At 58.2% G+C, this 27,497-nt stretch overlaps 1 protein-coding gene and 1 non-coding gene across 2 annotated transcripts; one reads left to right on the top strand and one right to left on the bottom strand.

Moving 5' to 3' along the window:
- Positions 1-915: 915 nt before the first annotated feature.
- Positions 916-21,262, bottom strand: RCC2 (regulator of chromosome condensation 2). The gene is made up of 13 exons (XM_058675874.1): positions 21,095-21,262; positions 19,888-20,183; positions 15,596-15,689; positions 13,246-13,389; positions 10,915-11,046; positions 10,542-10,630; positions 8,940-9,054; positions 6,916-7,082; positions 5,346-5,526; positions 4,798-4,903; positions 4,291-4,363; positions 3,774-3,851; positions 916-2,981 (listed from the first exon to the last, which is right to left on the bottom strand). Exons 2-13 carry the CDS (start codon positions 20,173-20,175, stop codon positions 2,877-2,879), a joined length of 1,572 nt encoding a protein of 523 aa, XP_058531857.1. The 5' UTR covers positions 20,176-20,183; positions 21,095-21,262; the 3' UTR covers positions 916-2,876.
- A 5,913-nt stretch (positions 21,263-27,175) lies between these two features.
- LOC118758769 (small nucleolar RNA U13) lies at positions 27,176-27,278 on the top strand. The gene has a single exon (XR_004995851.2). It is a non-coding gene; the product is annotated as a small nucleolar RNA U13 (small nucleolar RNA).
- The last annotated feature ends 219 nt before the right edge of the window (positions 27,279-27,497 follow it).

Raw genomic sequence — 27,497 nt, forward strand, 5'->3', positions numbered from 1 at the left:
CTTATCAGCACACATCTGGGGCAAGCTGGAGTCTGCTGGTCCTCAGCAGAAGCTGGGCTGGCCCCACCCTGTGTCATGTGCAGCTATGGGACAGCTCGGGCCTTACCTGCCAACGCAGGCCTCTTGGTACTCTGCTCCTGCCAGAAGTGAGCAAAGTTGGCCAGCCAACTTGGTGCTTCTTCCAGGCTCTGACCTGGTACCGCTCTGGATGTTTTGGGCACTTGGGAAGGAAGCCAGTGGGCCTCTCTGAGCCTCACGTAGTACAACTTTGGGATTCTTCCATTCTCCACGAGTGGCAGGTGGTGATGCTACAGGCACTCCTGCTGTCATGCTCAGTGTGTGCTATGTGCTACAGTTCTGTGTGGCCTTCCACTGTGGCAGTGACTTGGGCAGGACCGTGCAGACCCCAACCAGGCCTTTCAGCTCCTGGGCTTAGGCACCCTGCCTCTTGGCCCTGCCCTGCTCCCCAACCACCACTGGGCAGTGAGCAAGGAGCAGCTCAGGACCCATCAAGTGGGGTGGAACTGGCCATCTGCTGCCACCTGGTGGGCATTCAGGCACACATCCCAAAGGGAACAGCCTGCACTGAACAGGGCAGAGCTAGGAGGAACAAGTCTCCAAAAATTTGGGCACAGGCTTCAAATCTATGCCAAAAACTCACCTCTCAATCCCGTCGCACACAATCTTCTCCAAGTCCCCTGGCACATGTCAGCCACGTTTCTGGACATGCCCACACTGACGGGATCTTCCAGCAGATAGAAAACCACACCTCCAAATTGAACCACCCACCCTAGCCCTGCCTCCAGCAGCAGTGTTGGGGCGCCCCTTCTCCCTGCCCCAAGCTCCCAGGGGTGCCGAGCCCCAGACTGGCTGCACCTGCCTCATTCCGCTGCCAAGGAAACACAAGAGCCAAGACCGAGTAAACAATGATGCAGTTTATTCAAAATGTTGACTCCGAGAAATATATATATAAAAAAAAATAAGACAATTACAGCACTAAACCAGGCACCTTCAACCGAACCGCGCCCCCCGCCCAGCCCCGCCCTCAGACTTCATTCCCTCTAGCCCGCCCAGGTCCACTTCGCCCGCCACGTCTAGCGGGGGTCAGTACAGCAGCCTGGCTGGGGGGAGGGGAGCCCTGTGTCCCTCTCCAGGAGTGCAGGAGCCAACCCTCCTCTGAAGGAACTTCAGCTCCAGCTCTGAGCAGGAGGGGATGGCAGGGGAGGGGCAGGGCGGCCTGTGAATTCCCAGCCAGGGGCGGCAGGCATAAAAGGGGCTGCAGTGGCTGGTTCTTTTCACCCACCAGAAGCTCCAAGCCCAGCTCGGCCTCTGTGACTGTACTCTTAACCTTCTCAGGAGGGCACTCCGTCCGAGCCCCGAGCCAGGGAAGACCTCGCAGGAGAGTCAGCAGGTCCCACAAGGCGCGATGGTGGTGTGGGTCCATCGGGTCAGGCCAGCAGAGGTCCCAAAGCTGCTGGGACCAGGTCAACAGAGCTGAGCGTGAAGGCAGCCTGCGAGGTGCCACCCTTGCCCTCTGTGAGGCCCGGGGCTGGGCCAGGCTGGAGCAGGTGCCAGCAACGGCCCACAGGAGCAGCCCCTGCAGGTGGCCGGAGTGAGCAAACAAGAAAAAAAAAAAAGCAACAATGACTAGGATCATTTTTGGCATTTTAACATGGACAGTGACAAGCGGTAATAATAGCAAAAAGCCAAAAGTTTTCCAAAAAGACCAGTAATCACTTTCCCATCCACCCAAGTCTCACGCCGAAGTCCTACCCCATCTTCCCAGAAGCACCGCGCAACTACAAGTCTACTTAAAGCACCCAAACCAGTCCAGACCCTCTGCCAACCAGGGCTGCCACGGCACTCGGGTCCGAGGGAGAGGAGGGTTCCGGGGAAGGCACCTCATCACCGCAGGGCACGCGACGCCAGTGACGAGCTCGGGCACAGGGCACTTGGCAGGGAGACGGGCGGCAGCCGTGCTGTCCACACCAACATGTGGCGGGGCGGGGCCTCTTCGGTAACCCCAACTATTTGGTACCGCAGCCGAGCACGCACGGCTACCGCCAGCCGAGCAGGGAACAGCGTGGTGGGATCAGGCGGGTCCAGCGGGCAGAGTGGAGTTGCTGGTCCTTCTTTGCATGGCTGCTGGCACTGCTGCCCTCGGTCTCTCGGCAGGGCGGCACCCTGGCCACACAGAGGGAGGCTGCGCAGCCAGTCCCCCAGGCAGACACAAAAGTGTCCCCATCACCTGATTTGCATCTAGACTTTGATAGTTAAAGGAGATAAAAATCACTGCATACCTACTCCGAGCCCCCGCCAGGGGGACATGGCAGAATCTAGGATGCTGAAGGGGCCAACGAGCAGCCGAGGGGTTGCAGGGGGCAGTAAACGCCAGCAGGGGGAGGGGAACAGGAGTGGGAAGGTCTTGGAGAAAAAAGGTAGGCCAGGGATGCAAGGGGCTGGCCAGGTTCCCGGCGCCGGCCCCCTAGGGGACCCCGTTTCTGGCAATCATCTCCCAGACAGCACCGCGCTCATTACAACTGGGAAGGGTTGCCTAGGATGTGGATCCTAGAGTGAGAAAAACATGATTTGGGGTGGGGGGCAAAAAAAAAAGATTGCTCAAGGCTTCTGCCTCTTTTGTAGGAATGGTGAGAACTAGGAGCGAATATTTTAATTAAACATTAGGAAGGAGAAAAAAAACCCACTTTGGAAAGCATACAGAAAAAGGTAGTTAACGTTGAATCACTTATAAAACGGAACCTCAGGGGGTCTAACAGAAGTGCACCTGCACTGGCCTCGCTCGCCCCCATCCGCGTCCAACGCGCTGGTCCCAGTGCCCGCGGGGGCAACAGCTGCCGGGGTGGAGCCGTCCGCCCTCACAGGGTCCGGGGGTTGTACTCCGGCAGCTTCCCGATCTTCTCCTTCTCAGACTCGCCTTCGTCTCTCGCTATCACCAAGGAGTGTGAATAGCCCATGGCAACCTGTGGGGACAAAGCCATGCTGTCTGGCAAGGTGCACTGCTGTGTGTCAGGGCAGGTGGCCATAGGGCAGCAAGGGACTCTGTTCACAGGGAAAACACAGGACCCTCAAGGTGTGTTTCTGGGGCCGCAGTGTCATGGCAGTGCAAGTTAGGCTTCTGCCTGCAGCAACGGCGTCCCATATGGGCCCCAGCTCATGTCCTGGCTGCTCCACTTGTGATCCAGTTCTTTGCTAATGTCTCGGGAAAGCATCAAGAGGGTGGCCCAAGTGCTTATGGCCCTGCACCCACTGGGAGCCCTGGAATAAGCTTTGATCTGAATAGGCTTTGATCTGACCCTGCTCTGGCTGTTGTGTCATTTGGGGAGTGAACCAGCAGATAGAGTATCTTTAAATCTGCCTTTCAAATAAATAAATATTTTTTAAAAAGGCATTAGCATCCCTTATTGAAAACAGTCAATTGCACCATGATCCCACCACCTACACCACCTGCCCTGCCAACAGAGGCCGTCTGTCTGCAGGGCCTGGCGGGGACATGGGGGTCTGGCTGGCTGGCCGGCCGGCCGGCCTACAACCCTCCTGTCATGTGTGACTGCATCTGTGACCCAGCAGGCAAGGCCTGGCAGCCTTGGGTGAGTGTCAACGACACGGCCTGGCCACACTGTCCACTTCCAGAAAGGCAGCCCTACCCTGCTACCTGCTGCTGAGCAGATGTCCCGCTATGGAGAGCTGCAGTGACAGGAGCTCGCATGACATGACACCCCTCTCTGTGCCCTCTGCCCTGTGGTGGCCCTCACCTGTTCAGAGAAGATGCCGTCCAGAGTCTTCACCTCCTGGGCTGCGGTGGAAGACTTGGGTTTGTGGTCCCCATAGCCCTGGGCAAGCAGAGGAGACACAGAAATGGTGGTCGACATAGCCACTTCCAGGCCCCCCACTAACCAGCGGGTGATGCTCTGGATGCTCTGAGAGCCAGCCTAGATCCATGGGACTTGTAGGCTGAGGACATCCCAGGGTCACGGAGAATGCTGCCACATCCCTGCCCTGCCCTGTGGCACTGTGGCCACTAACAGGCCTCCAGGGGGACCAGCGCGAGGGGCAGACCCCTCCTCATGCCACCCACCCTCACCTAGCATGGTTTACGGAATGCCTGGCTCCCACTCTCCCAACATGGCTGGAAGGACTCACACAGCCACAGGACTGGCAGGTGCTGGTCCCGGCAGGCTAGCGTGGCGCACACCACACATCACAGTGCAGCGTTAGCCCTGCCAGCCGCTCCCCCGCTCCCCCTCGCCCTCGCGTGCTTCCATGGCTCACCAGCTCCCCAAAGGTTGGCGAGGGGCCCCAGCTGATGGTGCTCTCGTCGGCGGCTACGATGATGCTGCTCTTCCTGCAAACGGGCACAGGCTGTCATCGCTGTCGCCATCACAGCCACCTGCCCCACCACCACCCAACAATGGGGCTGCTTGCTCCAGGGAAGGACTGGGGAGGGACTTGTTCCAAAGAAACTGACAGGGAGGCTGATGAATGTCCTGCCCAGGACGCGACCCCTCGCACTCCACATGCTGAAAGCTCCCTGTTCACAGATCATGTGACCATGCAGCCAGCAGCCTGGGGAAGCACGGTTGCCCCCCAGCTTGGCTTGCTCTGCCAAAGAACAGAAACCTCCAGAATGACTTTCCTCTTGCAAGGCCAGGGAAGGGCTGGCTGTCCCAGGAGCTGCAGCAGCCACCCTGAATTCCGTAATCAAGTGGAAGGCCTCTCCAGTGAGCCAAGGAAGGGACAGACCTGTCACGTACTCCCACCAAAGCCGCTGTCACCTACCCACAGGCCAGGCTCCGGATCCTCCAGCCACACAGGTCCTGGACAGCTTTCGGGTACATGGTAGACTCACGGGAGGTGTTGGTGGCGCCCCAGAAAAACAGCCCACCTGGAGGACAACAAAGCATGTTCCCATGGAGACCAGACACCTCGAGGGCAGCAAGGGGGCCAGATGATGGGCCAGGGCAGACAAGCGCACACTCTGCTTAGATAGGCTGGCGCTGTGGGGCAGGCCGGGGCCAGTCATGGGGTATCATGGGGGGCCTCCTACAGCAGAGAGGGTTCGAATTCTAGTTGTCCTGCCTCTGTGCAGCTCCCTGCCGACAGGCCTGGACGCACAATGGAGGGTGGCTCATTCTATCTCTCCAATTACAAAAGTCCACCAGTACAAGGGATAAAGTGAGCTGGGCTCCAAGATCTGGGACAAGATGGCGGCTACAGGGTTCCCATGGAAACCGATTCATGGAGGACGGAAAGACTCCAGTGTAGCTCCTGACACTCCTCCCGTGCCACCCCCCACCCCTGCCCAGGGGCAGGGAGAGAGCACCCACCCACTTCACTGACGGCAAAGGAGCAGGTGTAGCCGGCGTAGATCTGGGAGGCACCACGGCCAGGAAAGTCGAAGAGCTTCACCAGCCGGGGCACCATCTCATCCTTCTGCTCCGCGTGGCCCAGTCGCCCATAGCCACCGAAGCCCCAGGAGAAGACACGCTTCTGTGAGTCCAGGACCAGCTGCAGGAAAAGGAGACATGAGGTCGGCCCCACCAGAGAGCCTGGGGCGACCAAAACAGCACCATGGCCTGTGGCATGCGACACCAGCATCCGGTACACGAGCACTGGTTCCCAAGTTCCACCTGCTCCACCCGCATCTTCTGATACACCTGGAAAAACAAGGGCCGGCTCCTGCCACCCCACCCACTCGGATGGGGTATGCGGACTCCCCCACCCACTCGGATGGCGTTTGTGGACTCCCCCACCCACTCAGATGGGGTTTGCGGAATCCCCCACCCACTCGGATGGGTTTGCGGACTTGCTCGGCCGGTGCTGGCCATTGTAGCCATTTGGGGAGTAAAGATGCAGATAACAGACTCTCTCTCTCCATCTCTGATCCTTTAATAAACAACCAACCACAGGGAAGGAGGCAACAGGGGCAGGTGCAGCCCCAGGCGCCCGACAAGGTCACTGCTGCTTTCTCTGCCAAGAATGCTGCGTCTCATTTCCAAAACAGGTTAATGTTAATGTGACGTCAGACACCAGTTTGGCTGTCCCACCTCTGATCCAACATTTTGCTAACGCACCCGGGAAGCAGCGGAGGATGGTCCCTGCACCCACATGGGAGATTTAGAGACTGACTCCTAGCTTTGGCCTGGTCCAGGTCATGCTGTGACTGCCTGGAGAGTAAACCAGCTGATGGAAAAAATCTCTAACCCTGTCTTTCAAAACAAAACAAACACACACCCCAAACTATCTGCCCTTCTCTCATCATCAGAAGCAAGCCCTGCTGTGTAACTTCCTGCTACGGCACGGGTGAGGCTGTGGCCAGAACGGGGCGTGTGGCCTGAACACAACACAGCTCAGCCAGCCCTGCTAACACTTCAATCGTTACACCCTGTCTCTCTGCGGGAGACGCACAGTGCAGCCGACACCTGCGTGGGGTCCTGCAGCCCCCGGTCAGCGAGCCTCGGTTGAGTCCTGCTCCACTCCCGACCCCAACTGCCGACTAAGGCACAGCTGGGGAGGTGGCAGGTGACAACGCCAAATAGTTAACCCCCAGCCACCCACGAGGGAGACCTGGAACAAGTGTCCCACTTTCCCGCTGGCCCCGGTTCAGCGCACACAGACATTTAGCAAACGAAGTAGCCGCTTGCCCACCTGCCATACCAGCCTACAGAAGCCGCTGCAAGCCCACCATGTGCTTCCCGAGCTACGTGAACGTCCCACAGCTCACTAGGTGGCAGTCACAGCCCACAGTGACGGGGAGTGATGCCTGTGGCCCTGCGTCCTCTGAGGAAGGCAGGTGTCCCCCTGGGACCAGCTTCCGGTCAAGGCCACATGCTCAGACACCAGAGTCAGCCACACGCCATGCTCCGGTGGGGCTCTGTGAAGCAAAAGGTGTCTTACCGTGTGGTTTGCACCACAGGCCACGTCCCGCACCACCACGTTCGGGACCGGTAGGATCTGCCCATCCTTGGTCTTCTCGATGAAGATGGCCACTCGCCGGGGCACCAGCTCACAGTCGTACTCTATCCGCTGTGCACGGGCAATGAACTTCCCATCCGAGTTGTGGCCTGTGGTGACCAGAGCGGCTGTTAGCACAGGGTAGCCCCTGGCCCCTGGAGCCCAATCGGCTCAGAGCATGGCATAGTCTGGCCCTGCGGCCATGGAGGCTCCCTTCCCTGGCTGGCTGGGGTCCCACCCGCCTGGTGCCTCACAAAGCCCATTGTGCAGGTTGAGAAGAATGACTGTTTCAGAAAGGACAAACGGAATGGTACACCAAGGCCAAGTGGGACAGAGAGGATGTGGCCCCCCAGCCACTCCCCTCCGCCGCAGCACCACTTCAGCTGGCCCTGCTCTGGCTCTGTCTGCCAGCCACAATGCTAGGATGGTAGTCCCAGCTCCAGCTGAGCACAGCCCCCATGCCGCACACGTGGTCACTTGAGTGTGCACACCGAGTATCTTAAAGTCACAACTGAAGCGAGCGCGAGATCCCGGGCAGATTCCTCACACTTTTCCAACAGCCTCAGCCAGGACCCCTTCTCCACCGTAGACCTGCTGCTCGTGAGGACGTGGCCATCAACTGCCAGGCCTATAGCCTGGTGCCAGAAGCCACAGCCCCCTCACAGGGCCCAGCCCTGACACCTGCTGATGCCCACAGATCCTGGGGAACAAGTAACCAGTCCCCTGACCAGGCTCCTGGCACCCACCTGGGGCACCTACACCGAATTCCCAGCTGACTGCAACCCCTGGCTGCTATGGGCACTTGGGGAAGGGGAACAGTTATCTCTCCCTTGAATTAAAACAAAAAAAGGGGGGGCAGGGGGCATCCCAGCACAGTTTAGCTGCAGCTCATGACACCAACATCCCGTGGCACAGTGCAGGTACAAGTCTGGGTTGCCCCAAGGTGGATCCAGCTCCCTGCTAACGGGCATGGCATGGCAGGGGAAGGTGCCCCTACTCGCAAGACCAGGGTGGAGTTGCAGGCTCCTGGCCCGGTCCACTGCAGCCATATAGTGAATAACCTAAGGCATGGTGGTCCCTGCGATCTCCTGCACAGGGTGGATGGGCAGGCAGCCCGAGGGTCTCAGCCCTCCAAGGCCTGGATGCGGGGGACACCTGAGTGAACCGCTGGAATTATGGACCAGGAGGCGCCTTCTCACCAAAAGATGACGTTTAACCCTGGGGCTCTGCAGGTAAGGCTTCAAGCACAGGGCCAGGGGAGGGGCGGTGACAGAGATATGCCAATCTCCCAAAGCCCGCCCAACAAGTCCCAGCTGAGCCAATCAGCTCTAGCCCTGCTCCCAGCAGGAAGTACTGGACGCCCATTTCGAGGACAGGCAAGGTGGCGCTGGAGGGGCCGTTCTCCATCCATTTGTGACTTGAGGTATATTTAGTTTCAGAATCCCTGACACCTGCAGTCTAAGGCCGAGGAGTTGCTGCGGGTTCTATTTATACACGTCACCATCTGCCAGCTGCTCACGACAGACCTGGGGCAGGGCAGGGCCAGCAGAGGGCGCCCGCAAGTCACGCCGCCAGGCAGGTGGAGCAGGCGACCCAGCCCTGCAAGTGGGGAGCAAAGATGGAGCAAGTCTGTGGGTAGCTAGGGCACCCCACGCGGACGACAACCCCTCCTTCGAGGGAGCACATCTGGGAGCCACACGGTGTAGAGGTGGCTGCCTGGTTCCACAGCTTTGAAGCCATGTTACACAGATGCATCCGAACATCCAAAGCTTTTGTAGGCCTCCAGCCCTGACACTGTCCCTGGAGCCCGGCCACAGCCGCTCCCCAAGCCCCAGACCCACTTAGAGGGGGGCAGCTTTCACCTGTGATCAATGGCCCACACCCCTCACCCGCGAGTGCAACCCACAGCCTGTCGGCTCTCCACTCACAGTTAGATCACAAAGCTTTTAGAAAACAGACAGGCATACCCAGCTGACCATATTCAGGGCACCCAAAGGAATACAGGTTTCCTTTGCAGTCCATTATCATGCTGAATTCGGCCCCACAGGCCATCTTGGTAATTGGCTGGCCGTTGTACATTATCTGAAAAGACAGAACAGCAGACAGAGCTATTCCAGGAGACCAATTCAAATCCCACCTTTCCCTGCAGGTCGGTGGGCAGTGGTAACCAGGTTAGAAACAAGAGGTTCCAACACTTCCCAAGGCCATGTTTCCAGAACACAAAAGCTTAGCTTGCATGCACAGAACTCTGGATTGCAGCCCCACCCCCAGTTCAGGATGCAGTTCAAAGACGGGTCCATCAATTCCCTGTGTGTGCACCCCGAAAAGCGCCCGGCAGGGTGCCTTACGGAGGGTGCTCAACTCAGGGACTAGCCTGGGAACAAGAACATGGGTCAGGGGAAAACATAGGCCGGTGCGGGTCCCCAGACTTTACCTTGTCCCACCAGTCCTGGCCTTGGGTTCCCCCCCCCCTTTTTTTTTTAACACTTCCACCCTCTTTTCCTAAAGGAAGCCCTCAATTAGACTTTATCTGCTCCTATCCAAAGGCAGAAGCGCTGTGATTTCATTGGTCTTAATTGAGGATGTGCACAAGAAATAAAGCGGCTGAAAATCGCAGAGCGGTGTTGCAGCCAGCATTTAGATGACACCTTCACGGCCGAGCGGTGGCTCAACCAGCTAACCCTCCTCTTGCAAGTGCCGAGATCCCACATGGGCACTGGTCTGAGCCTGAACCCCTCCATTTCTGATCCATTTCCCTGCTAATGTGCCTGGGGCCTGCACACAGCACAGTCATCTACAGGGAGTTCCGGCTCCGCTTTGGCCTGACCCAGCCCCCCACCCATGGGGCCACCTGGCGAGTCAACCAGTTGGCTCAAGATCTGCTTCTCTCCCCAATTCTGCTTTTCAATTAATTACGTTGAAAAAAAAAAGGTTCAAAAGGTGCAAACAGCAGATCAACATGGAGTTTGGCAACAAGTTGCTTCAGCACACTGAGTGACCCACCAGGACCCCACCAGTGCTGGAAAAGTGCAACGGAAACGGGGGGACGGGGCAGGGGACCCCCAGGCATGCACCACTCACTGCTCCGTCCTCAAGTGCAGAATGCCATCTCCACGCGGGGGGTGGGAGGCCACATCCTTCAGCCCAGAAAGGGCTCCCCCAGCCTCCCCTGAAGTGCTGCCTGGGCGCCCAGCACTGCAGCCGTGCGCTGGTCCACGTTCCAGGCTTATAACCCACTCCTCCAACGGGTTCCCAGCAACCTAGCAACAAGCACCCGCCAGCCATCTGTGTTCCCAGTGCTGCAGGATGACTTCCCCCAAGGTCAAACAACACGCACACAGCATCCTTCAGTCAACACAACAGTCTCGGCAAACTTCTCCTTTGGCTCGTCAGGGTATTTTTCAACTTGACCATACACTCAACCCTTCCAAAGACTACACCACTGAGAAGGTCTAGGCCTTCTTCCTTTAAGAGGTCCATGAACTCCATGGTGGGAAAGAGGGTACAGCAAGAAGGCAAGAGAAGCCCACACCACAGTCGGCATGGGGGCTGGGAGCCAGGACCGTCACCTGTGCCGGGCTGGGGACAGCGTCGGTCTGGTTGCCAAGGCCCAGCTGTCCCATCTTGTTCTCTCCAAATGCAAACACAGAGCCCGTTTCTGGAAGAAAGGAACAACACCGCCGGAGGGAAAACGCTGAGCATTCTGAGCAAGAGTTGCAACCAAAGGCATCAAAGTAATAAAACTGGCCCATGTATCAGACACAACAGCATTCAGTGTCCAAAGATGGTGACATGGGAGTGAAACCAGCACACACCACATTGGGGGTGTGCCCAGCCAGGGCCCCGACATCGCCATGGGGTTACAGAGGCAGCTCTTGGGCCCCCACCGTGGTTCCACCCCGCATGAAGGGCCGCCAGCTTCCTGCCCAGTCCCTTCCTTACCTGTCAGTGCCAGGGTATGGTTCCGCCCACACGCTGCAGACACAATCACCTCATGGCTCAGCCCTTCGATGAGTCTGGGAGCTTCCACCCTCTTGGTGTCGCCATGTCCCAGCTGCCCCTTCTCATTACGACCTGCAGATCACAGCGCGCCAAGTGAGAAATGGGCAGGTGGCCAGAGTATCCCACAGCACCTGCTGCCACACCTACCAGGAGCTGTGGCCAGCTCGGGCTTCCCAACAGCAGGTGGGGGAGAGTAGCCAGGGCGGGCAGCAGTGCCATCCTGGAGAGGAGGTCACGGGGACCCGCCTCACATTCCCACATCTCTGCCCCTCATCTGGCTGCCATGCATGTGCCCCGAGAGAAATGACTACCAAGGCCCTTCACTCAGATGCCACATGGTGGACGTCCGCACAGCGGCTAAGTGGCTGCCGGGGACACACCATGTTCCATTTCGCAGTGCCTCAGACCAAGGCCCAGTTTCTCAGCTGCACACCCAGTTCTTGCTTAATGCAGCACTTGGGACTCAAGCACTAAGCCCTTGCCACCTACACAGGATGTCCAAGAGGGCTCCTGGCTCCAGCCTGACACAGTCCTGGCTGTTGCACTTTGGGGAGAGCCAGCAGATGGAAAACTGCACTCTCTCCCTCTGCCTAGCAAAGAAAATTTAAAAATACAAATAAAAACTACCCCTGGTTCTCAAGCATCCACCTTGGTGCCCTGTGGATCTGCTGTGATGGCTCAGTGCTACGTGTCATTCCTCCTTCCATCTGCCCCGTGGGCAGTGCCAGCCCCACCCCGGAACGACCCCCTCCCGGGACCAGTCAGACTAAGGGCAGTTCTGAAACCACACCTGGCTGGCTGCTCTGGGATGGGACCGCCCCGCATGGCCCCCACACTGCAGCCGTGGCCTCTAGGAAGGTGGGCCAGCCCAAGGAGACCTCAAACCACGAGGCAGCAGGTACAGAAGAGTCAGAGGCACGCCACGCACTCAGACAGGAGCCCACGCACAGCTGGCACCTGGGGAGGCTGGTGGATTGGCTCGAGGCAGAGCATTCTGGTGCTTTCCGTCCTAAGGTCCAACAGCAAGTGGAACCAGGAGGCTGACCACCTGGGAGGCTGCCGGGCCAGTGAACAGCCCGTGTCCACAGAGGGAATTGCCATGATGTGCCCACTGCCAGGCTGGTGAATGGCCCATGTCCACAGGGGGAATTGCCACGAGGTACCCACTGCACGTCCTTCACTACACAAGGCCACTGCACTCTGGAAGATGCCCCCATGGGTGTGGGTGCAGGTGCCACTGGCACTAGTGTTTGGGGACACAAACAGCTTGGCTTGACCTCACGTGACTCGGCAGACTTGCGGCCCCCACTACCCCGCCACCCACCCAGGAACAGATTTCCACTCTGGAATCCTCAGACAGCAGGATGCGCCTTGTCCCTGCCCCCAGGGGCAGCACTCGGGATGTTTTTAGCGCCATCACGTAAGCAAAACAGTCAACAGACAGGATTGGAGCTGTCTGAAGTCTGAACAGGATCAAACGCTGTGCTTGGCCCTGGAATCCGAGGGAGGCAGCCTGCTCTGGAGGAGGGGAGCCAATGGGGGTGGGAGGGGGGAGACGACCAAGCCAGGGGCAGTCTCGACAGGCCCCCCAGAGCCTGCCAGGGTGAATCTGGGCCAGGCACGCCGGTTAGCTTTGCTCCGACACAATGACAAAATTAGCAGGGTGCAGGGAAGACAACAGATGTTCGTCTATTTGGACTTGGGTACAGCAGCTCATGAAATCGCAAAACATGGTTCAAACAGACTGAAATAAAAATGCAGTCACATGGGGCTCAGGCTAGCCAGAGGCCCAGCCACCCAGGCGGAGACATCCGCCAACAGCCCCAGCTGCAGAAGCAGTGAGGATCCCCAGAAGGGCCTGGGGCTAAGATGTGCCTAGGGCTGCTTCCTGTTCCAGAGCAGGACACCCAGCCAAGAGGGACAGACCCCGGAGGGGACAGGAACCAGCCCAAACTCCCAGGTGAGCCAAGAACCAACCAGGGGAAGCAAATCAATGCCAGAGACAGCCCACTGGAGAGTCCTCCAGAGACCCCGCCGTCTGCAGGCCTGGTGCAGGACAGATGCCCCCACAGCGGCAGGTGGCCAGAGCAGAGGGCTATCACGGCGGGCCACCAAGCTGAGGGCCTGGTCAGAACTTTCAGCAAGAGGTTGCTGGAGGAGAAAGAGTGAGAAGGCTGGATGGCAGCAGGGGTGCATGGGGGTTTAGAGAGGGCCAGAGCAGAGCTGCCCGCTCCCTCGGCCCTCCCCCGGGACCTGGTCCACAGTACTCACCCCAGCTCCACAGCTTCCCTTCTGTGGTGATGAGAAGGCTGTGTGCAGCACAGGACCCCGAGACCACCGTCCGCACCCGGACCCCCGACAGGCACCCATACCTGTGGGGCCCCCACAAATTCTGACCAAGGTTCCGGTAAGCAGCTGTGAAGGGAGCAAAAACACAAATCAACTCCTCTGGGGGGAGGGTGGGGGAAAACAGGGGCTCCGAGTCCCCCTCCAAAGGTCAGTCCCTGGGAGCCAGAACCCAGGATGCTGCCCCCTTGCTGGCTGGTGAAGAATGCCAGGGAGTGCGAAACAGCCTGGTGCGGGGTGGGGGTCTCTGAGATGGCTAGGGCTCAGGAGCTGGCTGGCCCTACCCCCAGCACCCCTCTGGCCACGATTCCACACCCCCAGCTCCAAGCACCTGACTCAGGCCCAGGAGACACCCCTCACCTGTGCCCAGCCCTCCCCATCTTCCTGGCTCTGGGGCGCCTGCAGCAGCTGCCGCCCCTCCCCCGCTCCACCTCCCCAGCAGGCCACTTCCTCCTTGCTCAGGCCTAGGCCAGTCCACCACCCCTGGTCCTTGCCCATCTGTCTGTGCTCTCCCCCAAGTCCTTCCCAGCCCCTCTTCAGAGAAGCTCTTCTCATCCTCCTGCCAACGCTGAACTCCACCCCTTAACCACCGCCAAACCTCCTGAATCAAGAGGGCCGTGCACAGCTCTGGAGGTGTGCCTGCAGGCCACAGCGACTGACTGTTCTCCAACCACAGCCGGCCGACCACTGCCACAGCAGGAGTCAGGCTGCTGCTGCGAGAGAGCAGGCAGACCTGGCCCTCCTCCCTCCTAACCTGCACCTGCTCCTCGGCTTGCAGGCCACAAGAAAACCAGCAGTGTCGGGGCACCCCAGACGCCCCACTGGGACTTGCCACAGTGCACCAGGTTAAGCTGTTGTTCAACACATGCATCCCATATTGGAGCACCTCTTCAGCTCCCAGCTGCTCCACTTGCAATCCAGCTCTCTAACAGCCCAGGAAACACAACAGCAGACGGCCCCCAAGGTCCCTGTCAGCAACCCGAGACCCAGCTGAGGATCCTCGCCTAGCCCTGGTCATTACAGCATTTGGGGAGTGAGCCAGCTCCCTCTCCCATCAGTTCTGACTTTCAAATAAATCTTTAAAAAAAAAAAAAAAAACTTTTCAAGAGAAAGTGAAAGCAGAAAAACCACATCAGGTGGCCGCTCTATTACAGCACAGCCAAGGGCGGTGACGGGAATGCGAACATGGTGTGGCTCACCACCACGTCCCTCTGGCCTCCTGAGGACACAGCCCGGCCCCCGGCCAGCAGGTGACCCAGGCCCAGGTGTGGCTGAGCTGCTTATGCGAAGGGCATCTGTGTCCCAGCCGCTCCACTGAAGAGCAGCTCCCTGCTGATGAAAGCTGCAGAGGGGGGCCCAAGACCTTGGGCCCCTGCAACCACCCGCGACTAGAAGAAACTCCTGCCTTCTGGCCTCGGCCTGGCCAGCTCTAGTTGCAGCCCTTTGAGGGAGTGAACCAGTAGATGGAAGAACTCTCATCTGTGTTTTATATTAAAAAAAAAAAAATAGTGCTTTTTAAAATACAAGAACTGAGGCAGTGTAGAGGCCAGCAGGAGCTTCCAACATGCCATGTGGGCTCATCCCTGGCCTGGATGCAGTTTCCACGCAGGCAGCACATCCCACCAGAGGAGTGGCGCCTGCAGGTCCTGCCCAGGGCCAGCCGCTCCTCCAAGGTGCCAGCAGGGTGTGCAGTGTGCAAATATTTGTTCAAGGGGGAAGGCCGTGCTGGCAGAACTGAGGAACTCCTTCCAAACAAAATCAAGAAGCCATAATGGCGAGGTGCCAGCCTCCCAGCCCGGGATCGGCCTGTCTCCCGAGGACGGCTGGCTGGGGACAACCGGTTACTTCTTGGAACCTCTGCTCCCTCCACGCCTCCAGACCGTCCATCCTGCAGCTGGCCAAGAACCACGGACCCCAGCAATGTGTGACACATGACGGTCACTGGGGTGTCACTTCACAGGCCAGCTCTCCACTGTTGTAAAGTCACAGGGAATGAAGACAACGGGTCGACACCTGCTGCAAGACACTGTTGGTATTTTTTTCTAACCTTACTGTGGCAGAACTGTCAACTGACAAACACGAGACCAGGGTTCAAATCCAGTTGTCCTGACAGTGGCCATGTGGCCTTGAGCAAGCCACCTGGCCACTCTGCACAGGTGTGCACACTGAGACAGCCTCCCCCCCCACACACACACACCCGCCCATGGGCCCAAGGATCGCCCAGGACACCTAGCAGACAGGACGCGTTCAGTGGGTTCAAAATCGGTTCTCATACCTTGTTGCTTAGGCACTTCTTTCCGACCAATCAGGTCCCAGTTGGTTGCCCCAAAAATCAAAAGCTGCCCTTTGCACTTTGAGCCTTCAAGTTTCTGAAGACAGAGAAGAGGAACAGAATTAGCTTGTTAAAGCTGCTTCTAGCTTCCCAAGGCTGCACCGGGACAGTGGGGGGCCCTGCCCGACATTCCCCAACCCCTGCACAGCAGCCTAGTCCCTTTCACGCACACAGAGGCACCTGCTGTGACTCAGGGCAGGGAACAGGGACCTGACTTCCCAAGCCAGCAGACATCCACCTGTGGCCTTCAAACTGAGGAGCCCCCTCCCTACACCGTCATTCCACTTAGACATTCCTGCAGTCCTGTGCCCATCAGTGCAGTCTGCTGCCCACTGTGCAAGGAGCTTTCCATGGGGCTCTGGTAGCCCAGCGTAAGCGGTCAACTTCCCCTAGGGAGAGGAGGACAAGAGAGGCCTCTGGACTGCCACTATACACATGGCTTTCCACGGGTCACACACCGCCGTCTCTGAGCTGAGTGGCACAGGCTGTCACTCCAGTCATGGCACCCTTGGGGCTGCCAGCTGTCAGATGGACCCCAGGTGGCACTCCCGACCCACTTGCCCCATCCTCTACACCACCATCCCAGCATGTTAAAAGGCACGAGGGCTCCCGGGGCTTCCAGAAATGCTCTTTAGAGGCTGATGGGCCATCATTCCAGCCTTCAGGCAGCACTGCCCAGGCTGGCTGCTCACATTCAGTGTGGCGTGTGACTTAAGACTCCATATGTCTGCCACCAATAAATTCTGTTTCTTGGAGACACAGTGAGACCCAGACCTGCAGTTACAGGCACCCCCCCCATCACCACCACCACCACGGGACAGGCCAGCGTGCAGGGACACATCCCACACCGGCACCACAAGGGAAGTGAGACAGCAGCAGCAGAGAACTGGACCACATTAACTAGAGAAGGCCCGAGTTGCAGCACAGCCACTCCAGCCGCGGGGCCAAGTTTCCCTTGGTTACCTCCCCTTCCCCATGCAGCTGGTACCTGCAGGCTGCAGCGGTAGGGTGGGGGCAGGTCCCCCGGACAGCAAATCCGGGGACCCCTTCCCAACTCAGGAAGGGATGAAGCACTGCCAACAAGGGAAGAAGGGACTGGAAAGAAATGCCACCCTGTGACCCTCACTCCAGATCTGTTCAAGGGCACCAAGCACCCAACGTGAGATGCAGACACTCGAGCCAGACCGCCCCAGCACAGGGCATGAGTTGTGACCAGGCGGCCTGAGCTTGCTGTCACCCACCGGAGCTACAGGAGGGACCTGCCCAAGGTTTACTGGGTGACCCATGGACACTGCTCTGGCCAGGCAGCCAGCTGGACACCTGCCCCCAAACCCAGCCTTCCTAAGGTGATCACGTGGACCCTGGGCACCAGAACCCACTGCAGCAGGGGTGCCCAATTCCTGGACTTCCCCCAGGTGTGGGCCCTGAGCCCTACTTCCTCACAGCTCCTTAGGTACAAGTAACTTCCGTGATCTCTGCCCTGCCCCTGACTTTTCTATGAGGGGTCTTAACTCTTCCTCTACACTGTACAGAATCACGAGAGTAAAATCCCTAATTCAAAGCCCAGGCATGGCCTCAGGGGAACAGGGACCCCAGCTGACTGCCTGACAGCTCTTCAGGGGACATCCAGGATGGATATCAGGGCTGCTCAAGTCCCAGGGCTGCAAGACAGTCTGAGACCTAATCCTGCCCTCATGGCTCAGTGGCTGCGATGTTGCTTCCATGTAAAACAAACAAACAAACAAAATGTCTTCCAGGGGAGCAGAATGCCTCTCTGCGACCAACAGTCTGGTCCTGCAGCCTCAGCAGAAACACTCCCAGCGTCTTCAACCAACGGAAACAGGATTTCTGGACCATAGCAATTTTTGAGTTTTTTGCCAAGCCTGGAGAAGCTAGGAACAGCTCCCCTGGGTTTGCCAGGATCCCACCAAGGATGCCTCTTTCACAAGGGCCGAGGGCTCAGTCAACCCTGGGCGGTGACAAACTGCTCACTGCACGTGACATACAAGCAGCACTGAGGTCCTCCGAGAGACAGTCTCAAGACTGAAAACCCTGGGTGGGCACACAGCCACCTGTCACTCCCCAGGCTCTGCGTCCTCACCCGGCCCAGCAGGTGGGACTTGTGTACCTGCACTCCCACCCCCCTCCTTCCAGCAGCCTGTACCGTGGCCAGGCTTGTTCACTGCCCAGGACAACAGCCAGTGGCAGCAGACAGCATCCCCAGGATTGACCTACAGAGACAACTAGCAACAAGCAGGAGACTAACCTGAGCCAGCAGCAGGTACAGACGGCAAGCGGCTTGGCCCAGCCCTGGCCCCCACCCAAGGGAACCTTCGCCCTGGAGAATGAGGTCCCCACATTGTGGCGCAGCCAGTGAAGCCGTCACGTGCAACACAGGCATCCCCTACAGGCCTCAGCTTGAGTCCTGACTGCTCTGAATTCCAACACAGTTCCAAGTTGATACACTTGGGAATAAAGGGATGGTGGCAGGGTACCCTCAAGCTCCCAGCTTCAGCAGGGCCAGCCACGGGCATTGTGGCCAACAGGGCACGCGTGTGTATGCACGTGTGCACACACGTAAATTCTTCCCATAAGCACCTGCTCAACAAGCCCCCAGTTCAACCCCCAACTCATGCACACGCAAGCATGTAAGTCACACTCAGAGACAAGACACACACCTGTGCATGTCAGCAGGCACTCCCCACTCCCAAGACACAACGGGTTTCCAGAAAACCTTTCTGGAAACTGCACAGGATGAGAAGAGAAAGCATGGGAGTCCCATTTTTGCATGCCGGTCACCTTTCAATTTCATCTCCCATGAACTCAGATGGGAACAACAGAACTGGGGGGAATGCACCCCGCTACTGGGCTAGGTGGGGAGTGTCCCTTGAACAGCCCAGCTTCTAGGTGATCCTCAGTGTGGGGTGAAATGCCCTCCGACAGCTGCTGGTACCTCAAACTCAGGGACACGCGTGGAAGCCACCCCTCCGCCCGCCACACACGTTCTGAGCTTGTCCTAAGGCACTGACATTACAGGTAAACGCTGCTTTGCTCCCACTCCAACTCCCCGGCCTCGACCAAGCCACCAGGTAAGACCTTCTGGCAGGTGGCTTGTGGGGACCCGTAGCTGCTTTACACCGTCTGACCCATTAACCTCCCAGGGATCCAGCTACGGATCCGGTCCAAGGCAGCTTACCAGGCCATCTCCACTGCCGTTACCTACACAAGGTGATGTCATCCAGACAGTTTAGACACCGCACGCTAAGTTTCTACGCTTTCCCTCTGGTTTGGGGTATCTGACGACCTACTGAGGGCTCTGACCCCCTCCACTTCACAGCAAACTTGCAACAGTTCTGCCGGGATAGGGTGTAGGTCTGGGCTGAGCCAGGAACCCCAGTCGGCCACGACCTTCCTTGAGCTCAGCAAACGGAAACCCATTAGACCTGGAGCGATGCTTTCTTCGTGGGGAGGGGGTCCCAAGGCACAGCCCCCCCCGACCCCACACACACCCAGGCAAGCACCCCACTGCTCATGCGTGGCACACAAAGCTCCGGCACCTCTCTCTCGGGGCGGGGGACTGCCCCGACCGGTGGGGAGCCCGGGGGCTCCCGGGGAGCATGCGCCCTCAACCCCCCGCCTTCCCGGCGGCGCGTGAGCCTGCGCAGGGCCGCAGGAGGCGTGCGCGGCTGCAGGCAGGCCCCGCCCCACCGGGGCGCCGGAGCCGAGGCGGCGGGAACCTCAAAGCCCCGGCGGTTTGCGCTGCTCCCCGCAGAGCGCCGGCCGCCCCCGCCCTGCAGCGCCCGGGAGCCGCCGGCGAGCACGCTGGGGGCCGGGCACGGACCGTACGCCCTGCAGCCTCACTCCGCACTCGCCGGGGGGAAGGGGGCCACCCCACAGTCTCGGGCCTGGCCCGCGCCCCGTGCCCAAGGTTCCCCGCCCCCGGTCCCCGGGGCGGGCGCGGGGGAGGAGCGGGAGGCGCTCACGCGGCGCCGGGGGCGGGGCCACGACCCCCCACGCGCGGGCCTCCCCTCCCCCTCCCCGGGAGCCCGGGGCGCGCGCGCCCCAACGGCCAACGGCCCGCGCGCGCGGGGTCGGGTAGGCCGCGCCCGCTCGGCCCGAGCCCTTTTGTTGTGCGGAGGCGGCGGCGGCGATGATTCAGCCCCGCGGCCTCCGCCCGCGCCGAGGCCCGCTCCGCGCTCCCCGCCTTCGGGCCCAGGGGCGCCCCCCGCACTCACGACGCGCTCCTTGGTGTACTCGGGCTCGGTGATGACCACGGCCGCGCCGGCCGTCTTGCCGCCCGCCGCCGCCGGCCGCGCCGCGCGCTTGCCCCCGCCGGGGGCCCCGTCGAGCTCCAAGCCGTCCTCGTCGCCGCTGCTCCCGCCGCCGCTGCTGCTGCTGCAGCGCTCGGGCCGCTCGCGCTTCCTGCCCGCCGGGCCGCCGCGCTTCCTGGGCCCGGCGCGGGCCGTGCCGTTGCCCGAGCTCGGCTCCTCCCAGGCCGCCGCCGCCGCCTTCTTCCTGGGCATGGTCGCGGCTGCAGGGAGACACGGGGCCGCGGCGCACAATGGACGGGTTATAAACCGCGCGGGGGGAGGGGAGCGGGCCGAGCCGCCGGCTCCACTTCCTCCCGGCCCTCCCTGAAGTGGCGGCCGCGGGGTGGGCGGAGAGGGGGCGAGCCGGGAGAGGAAACGGCGCGCGGGCCCGGCCGGCCGCCCCCGGGGGAATCCCGCAGGGCAGCCGGGCGCCAGGAGGACCCCAGCCCACCCTGAAGTTCCGAGTGTCCACAAAGCATCCCAGTTGCCAGCCGCTCCTCCTCCCTCTCCGCGCCCCCACCCCCAAAAGTCGAGGGGAAGGCCACCTCCCCATCCCGAGACTCCAATGGAGGCTTCGGGACACTTTAAAGATCCCCTAGCCGGAGCGCAGCGCGCCCCACCTGCTGCTTTTGTCTGCGCGCCCCCCTTCCCCAAGCCCACTCAAGGGGCGGCAAGGAACCCCCAGGACCGGCCCGACACTCCAAAGTCGCCCGAACCCCGAAGGTTCCAACCTCGGGTCACCCAGAACCGAATCCCTCCGGGAGAGGGTGGGCTGCCCCCGACCCGGGGAAAAGGAACCCGAATAAAGCCGGCCCCTAGCCCCCAAGCACCTGCTCGCACAGACAGGGGAGAAAGGGGAAAAAAAAAAAAACAACTTTAATGGTGCGCGGGCCCCCCCCGGCGTCCCTGCGCGCTCGTCCTGTCTGCCTTTTTTTTTATATTGATTTTGAACAATGGGATCTCTGTCTGTCTCCGATTAAACCACGTGGATCCGCCTTCCTTCCCCTTTTTATTCATTCATCCCCCACTACCCCTCCCCCAGGATTTTTTTTTACCTTTTTTTCCTTTAAAAAAAAAAAAAAAAACTTTCCCAGACCCCTCAAACTGCTGGCTGTGGCTGAGCAGCCCTTACCTGGTTAGAACGCTGAGAAGAAAAGGAAGAGAAGCGACTACGAAGCGGATCGGAGGGCGTCCCGCTACCCCCCGGCCCAGGCGCAGGCTCCAGCCCCCTCACCAGATAGACTTAAAATGTAAATACGAGCTTCCAGAACAAATGCTACAACACAAAACAGAAACACATGTGCGGCCGGCGGCAAGCGAGCGCTCAGCGGGGCGCGCAAAGCGGGACCCGGGGCGCGCGCGCCGCCTGCCGGCCGGCGGACCCGCACGACCCCCGCGCTGCACCCCCAAGCTCCATCGGCCCTCCCGTGCCTGCACCCCGAGTCCCGGGCTGCCGGGGCTCCCCAGGGGCTGGCAGGGCCCCCGGGTCACACGCGCTCATGGGGGCAGAGGCCTGGCGCGCAGCGCGCGTCCTGAGAGTCAGACCTCTCTGGGAGCTGGGGAGAAGGTGAGGTTTGTGTACCCCCCTCCCATCCCCGGTCCCGGGCGCGTCTAGACAGGTCACCTGAGGACACTCGCTGGCAAAGATTTACTTTTTGCTCCCGCAGCGGCCAGCAAGGGACGTGCCCTAATTGAGTGAGTGGAACGAACAAACGATGAATGCTATTTGAATAATTGTCTCAGGCGCAGAGAGAGGCCGGGTTCTGTTTGCCTGTGGGACGCGTCCGCAGCAGGTAGCAAGGTGCTGTGACTTGATGAGAGTGACGTATGTGAAGGTTTGATACAGTCGTATGTTAACCAGCGGTTTTTGTTGGAAGCCCAGGAAGTCGCTTGGGATGGAAATTTTTCCTTTGGGGCAAGCGATTAGCTGAGTTTAGCTGAGCTGAGCTCCCGGTGCCTCCAGGGCTGGGAGGGGCAGTGGTGTCCTGGCCGGCCACAGTCGCAGGGGAAAGACACAATGAATTTGCAGGACGCTGTGGGCCTGGCCGGGCCAGGCGAGTGACCCTCCTCCGGGATCAGGAAGGGCAGCCTGTGCAGAGTTAAGCTACCCGACTTAGAGGGCAGCCAAAATTTATCTGCCAAGGGGTAAGGGGCGGTTCGAGCCATCTGCAAGGATGCTTGAAGCTGGAAAAGAGGACCCGGATAGCCCCTTGCTCGGGGCTGAAGAGGTGGGTGGAGCCGCTGCCGCGATGCCCAGGCAGCCCCAAGTGCCAGTCGTCCCTGTTAGAAGGTCGTGTTGAAAACCTTTTGCTTTCTCCCCACTCATTGCTCCACTCAGTCAGGAAGGAGGTCTGGGAGACCGAGGGAAGCGGCAAGGTGTCTGACCAAAAGTCCATGTCCAGGGAGAACTTTGGAAATGGCAGATCAGCTAGTACAGACCAGAGGTTTCCAGAAAGGTCAAGACCAAGGGCAAGCCTCCTCCTGATGGATCTGCATGTGAAAGAATTGCCAAGGTTGAACCCCGGTGCTTTGATGTGAAAAGTCGGCCTCCCTGCGGCATCCAGTCCCCTCCTGGAAGTGGCATGCTGCGGCTTGTCAGGCCCCGCGGTTCCTTGGCTGGTTATGCTCGGAGCAGCCTGGGTGGCCAATTAGGACTGCCACCACCAGTGCCTGTAGGTTTCAGCCAGCCAGCCCTTCGCTTTCTTCCTTCCTGCCCCATTATCTTCCTTTTTTTTTTTTTTTTTTGCCAGCATAAAAGACACGTGCGTCAGAAACACTGATGCAACCAGACGCTAATATCACATTGCGTCACCCAATCCTAGGTGTGGCGCCCCCGAAACTGGTTTTTCTTGAAGCAACAGAAAAGCACCTCAGGAACAACACCCGCGTGCACGCTGGCCCTTTACACCCAGGAGTGACAAAAGTCAGGTGCCCATATGCTGCATTGTGACTCTCCCAGACGGAAGGGCTGTGCTGGGGGGCCTTCACCAAGGAGGCGTGCCACACTGCCACTTATGTAACATCATGTTCTACAGCAAGGTGTGTCTGCCAGGCAAGCCGGAAAGCCACACTTCCTCCCCCAAAATGTGCTTGGGAGTTCGCCTGACTTTGAGTAAGTGACGCCTGTCTCAGGAGACCAGATGAATCTACAGGGCCTGGGGAGGGGAACAGAGAGGTGGTAACAGAGGGCTCCTGGGTACTCGGCATCTGTGCTGGCACTGTGCATTTCAAAACTGACCAAATGTGGGCTCAGGGCACCAGCCTGCTGTCCTGGTGGTTCTCTGTTGGGTGAACTCATTTGTCAAGTGTGATCCAGTGTAGTTCTGTTGAACTTGGCCATGGAAATCCATACCTGTAGTCAGAAGATTTTTAAGGGGTCGACACCATGGAGTTTCAGGTTAGTCCTCTGCCTGCAACACCAGCATCTCTTGTGGGCGCTGTCTCCAGCTCCTTCATTTCCGACTCAGCTTCCTGCTTATGACCTGGGAAAGCAGGGGAGGGTGGCTCAAGTTCTTGGGCCTCTGCACCCACATGGGAGACCCGGATGGAGTTCCAGGCTCCTGAATTTGTCCTGGCCCAGCCCCAACTATTGTAGCCATTTGGTGAGCAAACCAGTGTGTGGAAGATCTCTCTTTTTCTGCCTCTTTGTTTCATTCATTCTCTCTCCATAACTCTGCCCTTTACAATAAAAAGTCTTTTAAAACGAATGCTTCTGGACTTCATACTCCCCAAGCGGGAGATTAGGGGTTTCTGGAGGATGATTTCCTGTCAGGGGTTGCTCTCTAGGGGATAGGTGCAAGCCCTGTGTGTGCCGCGGAGTCCTGTCACTTTAGAACCCAGAGGGTCCTTAAATATTGCACGACTTGGAGCCCACGAGGGCTGCCTGGGCTTGGTGTGCGGTTTCCTTATCTCTGATTACCACAGGCAGCCTGCTGGGCAGTAAACAGTCTCCGTGTGTGTGTGTGTGTACACGCCTCAGCAATGCCCACAGGAAGAACTGAAGCCTGGAGAGACTCTAAGACCCACTAGTGACACACACTGTTGGTTGGAGAGCCTGGGGACATGCCAGTCCCCAGACCAGCCCCAGCGGCTCTTGACATGGTCTCTGGGCCAGCAGCTGGTCCATTCCCAAAATGCTCACGAAAGAAAGGGATAGGCCAGGCCCAAATCAAGAGCCCAGAGCTTCGTCTGGGTCTCCCGCATGGGTGGTGGGTCTCCCGCATGGGTGCCAGGCACTGGGCACCTCAGCCCTCACCTGCTGCCTCCAAGGGGGCACATCAACAAGAAGCTGGCATGGAGAGTACAGCCAGGATTCGAACCCAGGCACTCTGGCACAAGCTGGGCACATCCTGAGTAAAGCCTTAACCATTACACTCATGCCACGCCTGTGTTTTCCACAGATCTCCTGGGTGACTTTAAGGGACCCGAGAGATGAGAGCAGCTGTCTGCAGCCATGCCTGCTGACTGCTGGATTCCTGTCTAGTCCAAGGGAAGAGGTTTGGGAGGTAAGATGCAAGAGTCCCCTGCCAAGCTGGCCTGAGAAGAAAGAAGGTTGAAGAAAAATGTAAGAGCTATGGACTGAGCCAAGCGCTGCTGCTCTTGCTGGAAGAGTTGGAGGTGGGGTTGTACACTCTCCCTGCCCGTGTCCTGATCACAGGCAGTCAGGGAGCAAGCAAGCACTTCGTGATTTTGCCCCTGGTGGGTTCTACTGCTCCTCCTTGCACACAGGGAAATTCAGACAAAAACTGAAGTGAAAACAGGCACACTTAGAGATTAAATCTAACTTTTCACACCTGAGAAAGACAGAACTGAACATCGATTTCAACCGTGTCCATGTGTTACAGCCCCCAGTGCCTCCCAGAGCTGCGTGTGTACTTGCACTTACGTTGTGTGACTAGCTTAGGGCACATCCATGATGTGTAGAATTGGTCCTCAGAGATTTTCTAAGTCATTTCCCTGATCCAGGTTTGCAAACGGAAGTCATGTTCTGCAGGAAGTGCGCTGTCCCTGCAGGAGGACGGTGTGGGTGTGAGGGTTGGGGTCTGAAGAAGGAGACAGAGACCCAAGCGCAGGGCCTGCCTCGTGGACATCCACCCAGCACTGGTTGTGAAAGCCAGAAGTCCATCCCGAAGAATCAGGGTGGACGATGAAAGAACACAGCTCGGGGCTGCGCTGCAGAACTGGGTCATTTGCCTGGAAAGTCAGTGACAAAGCAGCAAGGAATACAGTCTGTTTAACAGATCTGGTGGCCCTGGCAGCCAGAAACCACACCACTTGACACTGAACACTCCTGTGAACCTTAAAAACCCTTTGAAAATCCAAGAACTCCGCCCCGCGAGAAGGTCCCAGGGGCCCAGCTACCTGGGCTGTCTAACTTGCAAGTTCCTTTGCACGGGGGTCTGAGCCAGCTAGTTGGAGCGTTAGCTCTCAGCCCGTGCATCCGTTCCATGGAGCAAGCTTCGTCCATCGCTGCAGCCTCCATGCCACAGGCAGCCTGCTGCTGGCCTCCAGGGGATGCTGTAACACAGGACCCCAAATGGGGCAGAGGGGTGGGGGAAGAGAACAGAAACTCAGGGTGGGCATCTGGCCCCGTGGGTTGGGACACTGGTAGGTTCCCTGTGTTCCACCATTGTGAACCAGCCATTGGGAGATTACTCTCGCTCTCTTTCTCACTGCCTTTAAAATATATATATATATATATAATAGATATATTTATGTTATATATATATGAGAAATAAAAATCTATTGGGTCACTCCGCAAATGGCCATAATGGTTGGAGCTAAGTCAATCTGATGCCAGGAGCCAGGAGCCTCTTCCAGGTCTCCCACATGGTGTAGGGTCCCAAGACTTTGGGCCATCTTCTACTGCTTTCCAAGGCCACAAGCGGGGAGCTGGATGGGAAGTGGAGCAGCTGGGACATGAACCAGTGCCCATATGGGATCCCAGCTCTTACAAAGTAGAGGATTAGCCAATTGAGCCATCATGCTGGACCCTTTTTCTTTCTCTCCTCTCTGTAAATCAGTCTTAAATAAAAATGAATAAATCTTTAAAAAAGCAGTGACCTCGTGTTTTATTGTTCACCAAATCTCAATATGAGATACAACAATGTGAAGCTAAAGTGCATCAAAGTAAGGAATTGTGAGACATTAGCTACATTTCCTTTTTCTGTGAGAATCAGAGGCACAGCAAGTGCTCAAGCGCTCCCATCTTGGGACCAGCATTGTGGCACTTGCGAAAATAAATCAAGGGCCTGGCACAGTAGCCTAGCAGCTACAGTCCTTGCTTTGAATGCACCAGGATCCCATATGGGTGCTGGTTCTAATCCTGGCAACCCCCTTCCCTTCCAGCTCCCTGCTTGCAGCCTGGGAAAGCAGTCAAGGATGGCCCAAAGCCTTGGGACCCTGCAGCCACATGGGAGACCTGGAAGAGGCTCCAGGCTCCTGGCTTTGGATTGGCTCAGCTCCAGTTATTGTTGCCGCTCAGGGAATGAACCAATGGACAGAAAATCTTCCTCTCTGTCTCTCCTCTTTTCTGTATATCTGACTGCAATAAAAATAGTTAAAAAAAAAAAAAAACTTTAAAGTGCTCCATCTACAGCCTACACAGCCTGGAGCCGGTCCGAGTCAGAGCTAGCAGCAGGGCACTCACTCCAGCTCCCTGTAGGCCCCGGGTCTCCCAAGGGTTAACTCCACAGCTTAGCTTGTTTCTAAGGGGTAACAGAATGGGCACTCTTGGCCTGATACATTTAGCCCCTGGCTTGAATGCAAGTTCCTCTTCCCTGCTTCCCCTTTGTTAAGATGCCCCCAGGGGCGCTTAGGAGTTGCTTGAACATTGGGATAATACTGGGAGGTACTAGGCAGACTATAAAAGATGCAGGCTGACCCCAAATAAACGGCATTCTGTTTACAAGAATGACCCACTGCGTGTTGTCTTGTGTTGTCTTGTGTTGTCTTGTGTATTGTCTTTTTGTAACCCTAGTCCCTCCGCTCAACTAGGGGTACGCGGCGACGCAGGCGTTGCCGACAGCTCCCCTCATGGCATGAGGCGTGGGGGCCGTGCACATAACACGTGGCAGGGCTCCCAGAGCTTGTGCCCTCACTGCTCCCCTCCCACATCTACACTGGCAGGAAGCTGGGATTGGGAGATAAGGCAGGCAATTGAAACCTGCCTTTTCAAATGAATTTTTAAAAACTAGAACAGCAAAACGACACCAGCTTATAAAATTTGTAAGCATGATGATTGGATTTGCACCCCACCATGTGAGATGTGCCCCCACTCCAGGCCTGGTAGATGTTGGCATATAACCTGTCTGTTAGGACCTTAGGGGGAGAAAAAACTGTTCCCTTGCCTATTTCATGCATATAATAAAGTGTGTGCCAGTGTGTGATGATTTTCTAATAATCTACCACTTACTTATCATTATAAAGACAGTGCTGGCAATGCGAAGTGTCATACCTTTTATTTGCTCAAAGCCAGAACAGCAGACTGAGGGGCTGACATGGCGCAGTGGGTAGACTACTGTCTGTATGAGTAC

This window comes from Ochotona princeps, chromosome 2 (genome assembly GCF_030435755.1).
Source record: "Ochotona princeps isolate mOchPri1 chromosome 2, mOchPri1.hap1, whole genome shotgun sequence".
Classification (NCBI taxonomy): Eukaryota; Metazoa; Chordata; class Mammalia; order Lagomorpha; family Ochotonidae; genus Ochotona; species Ochotona princeps.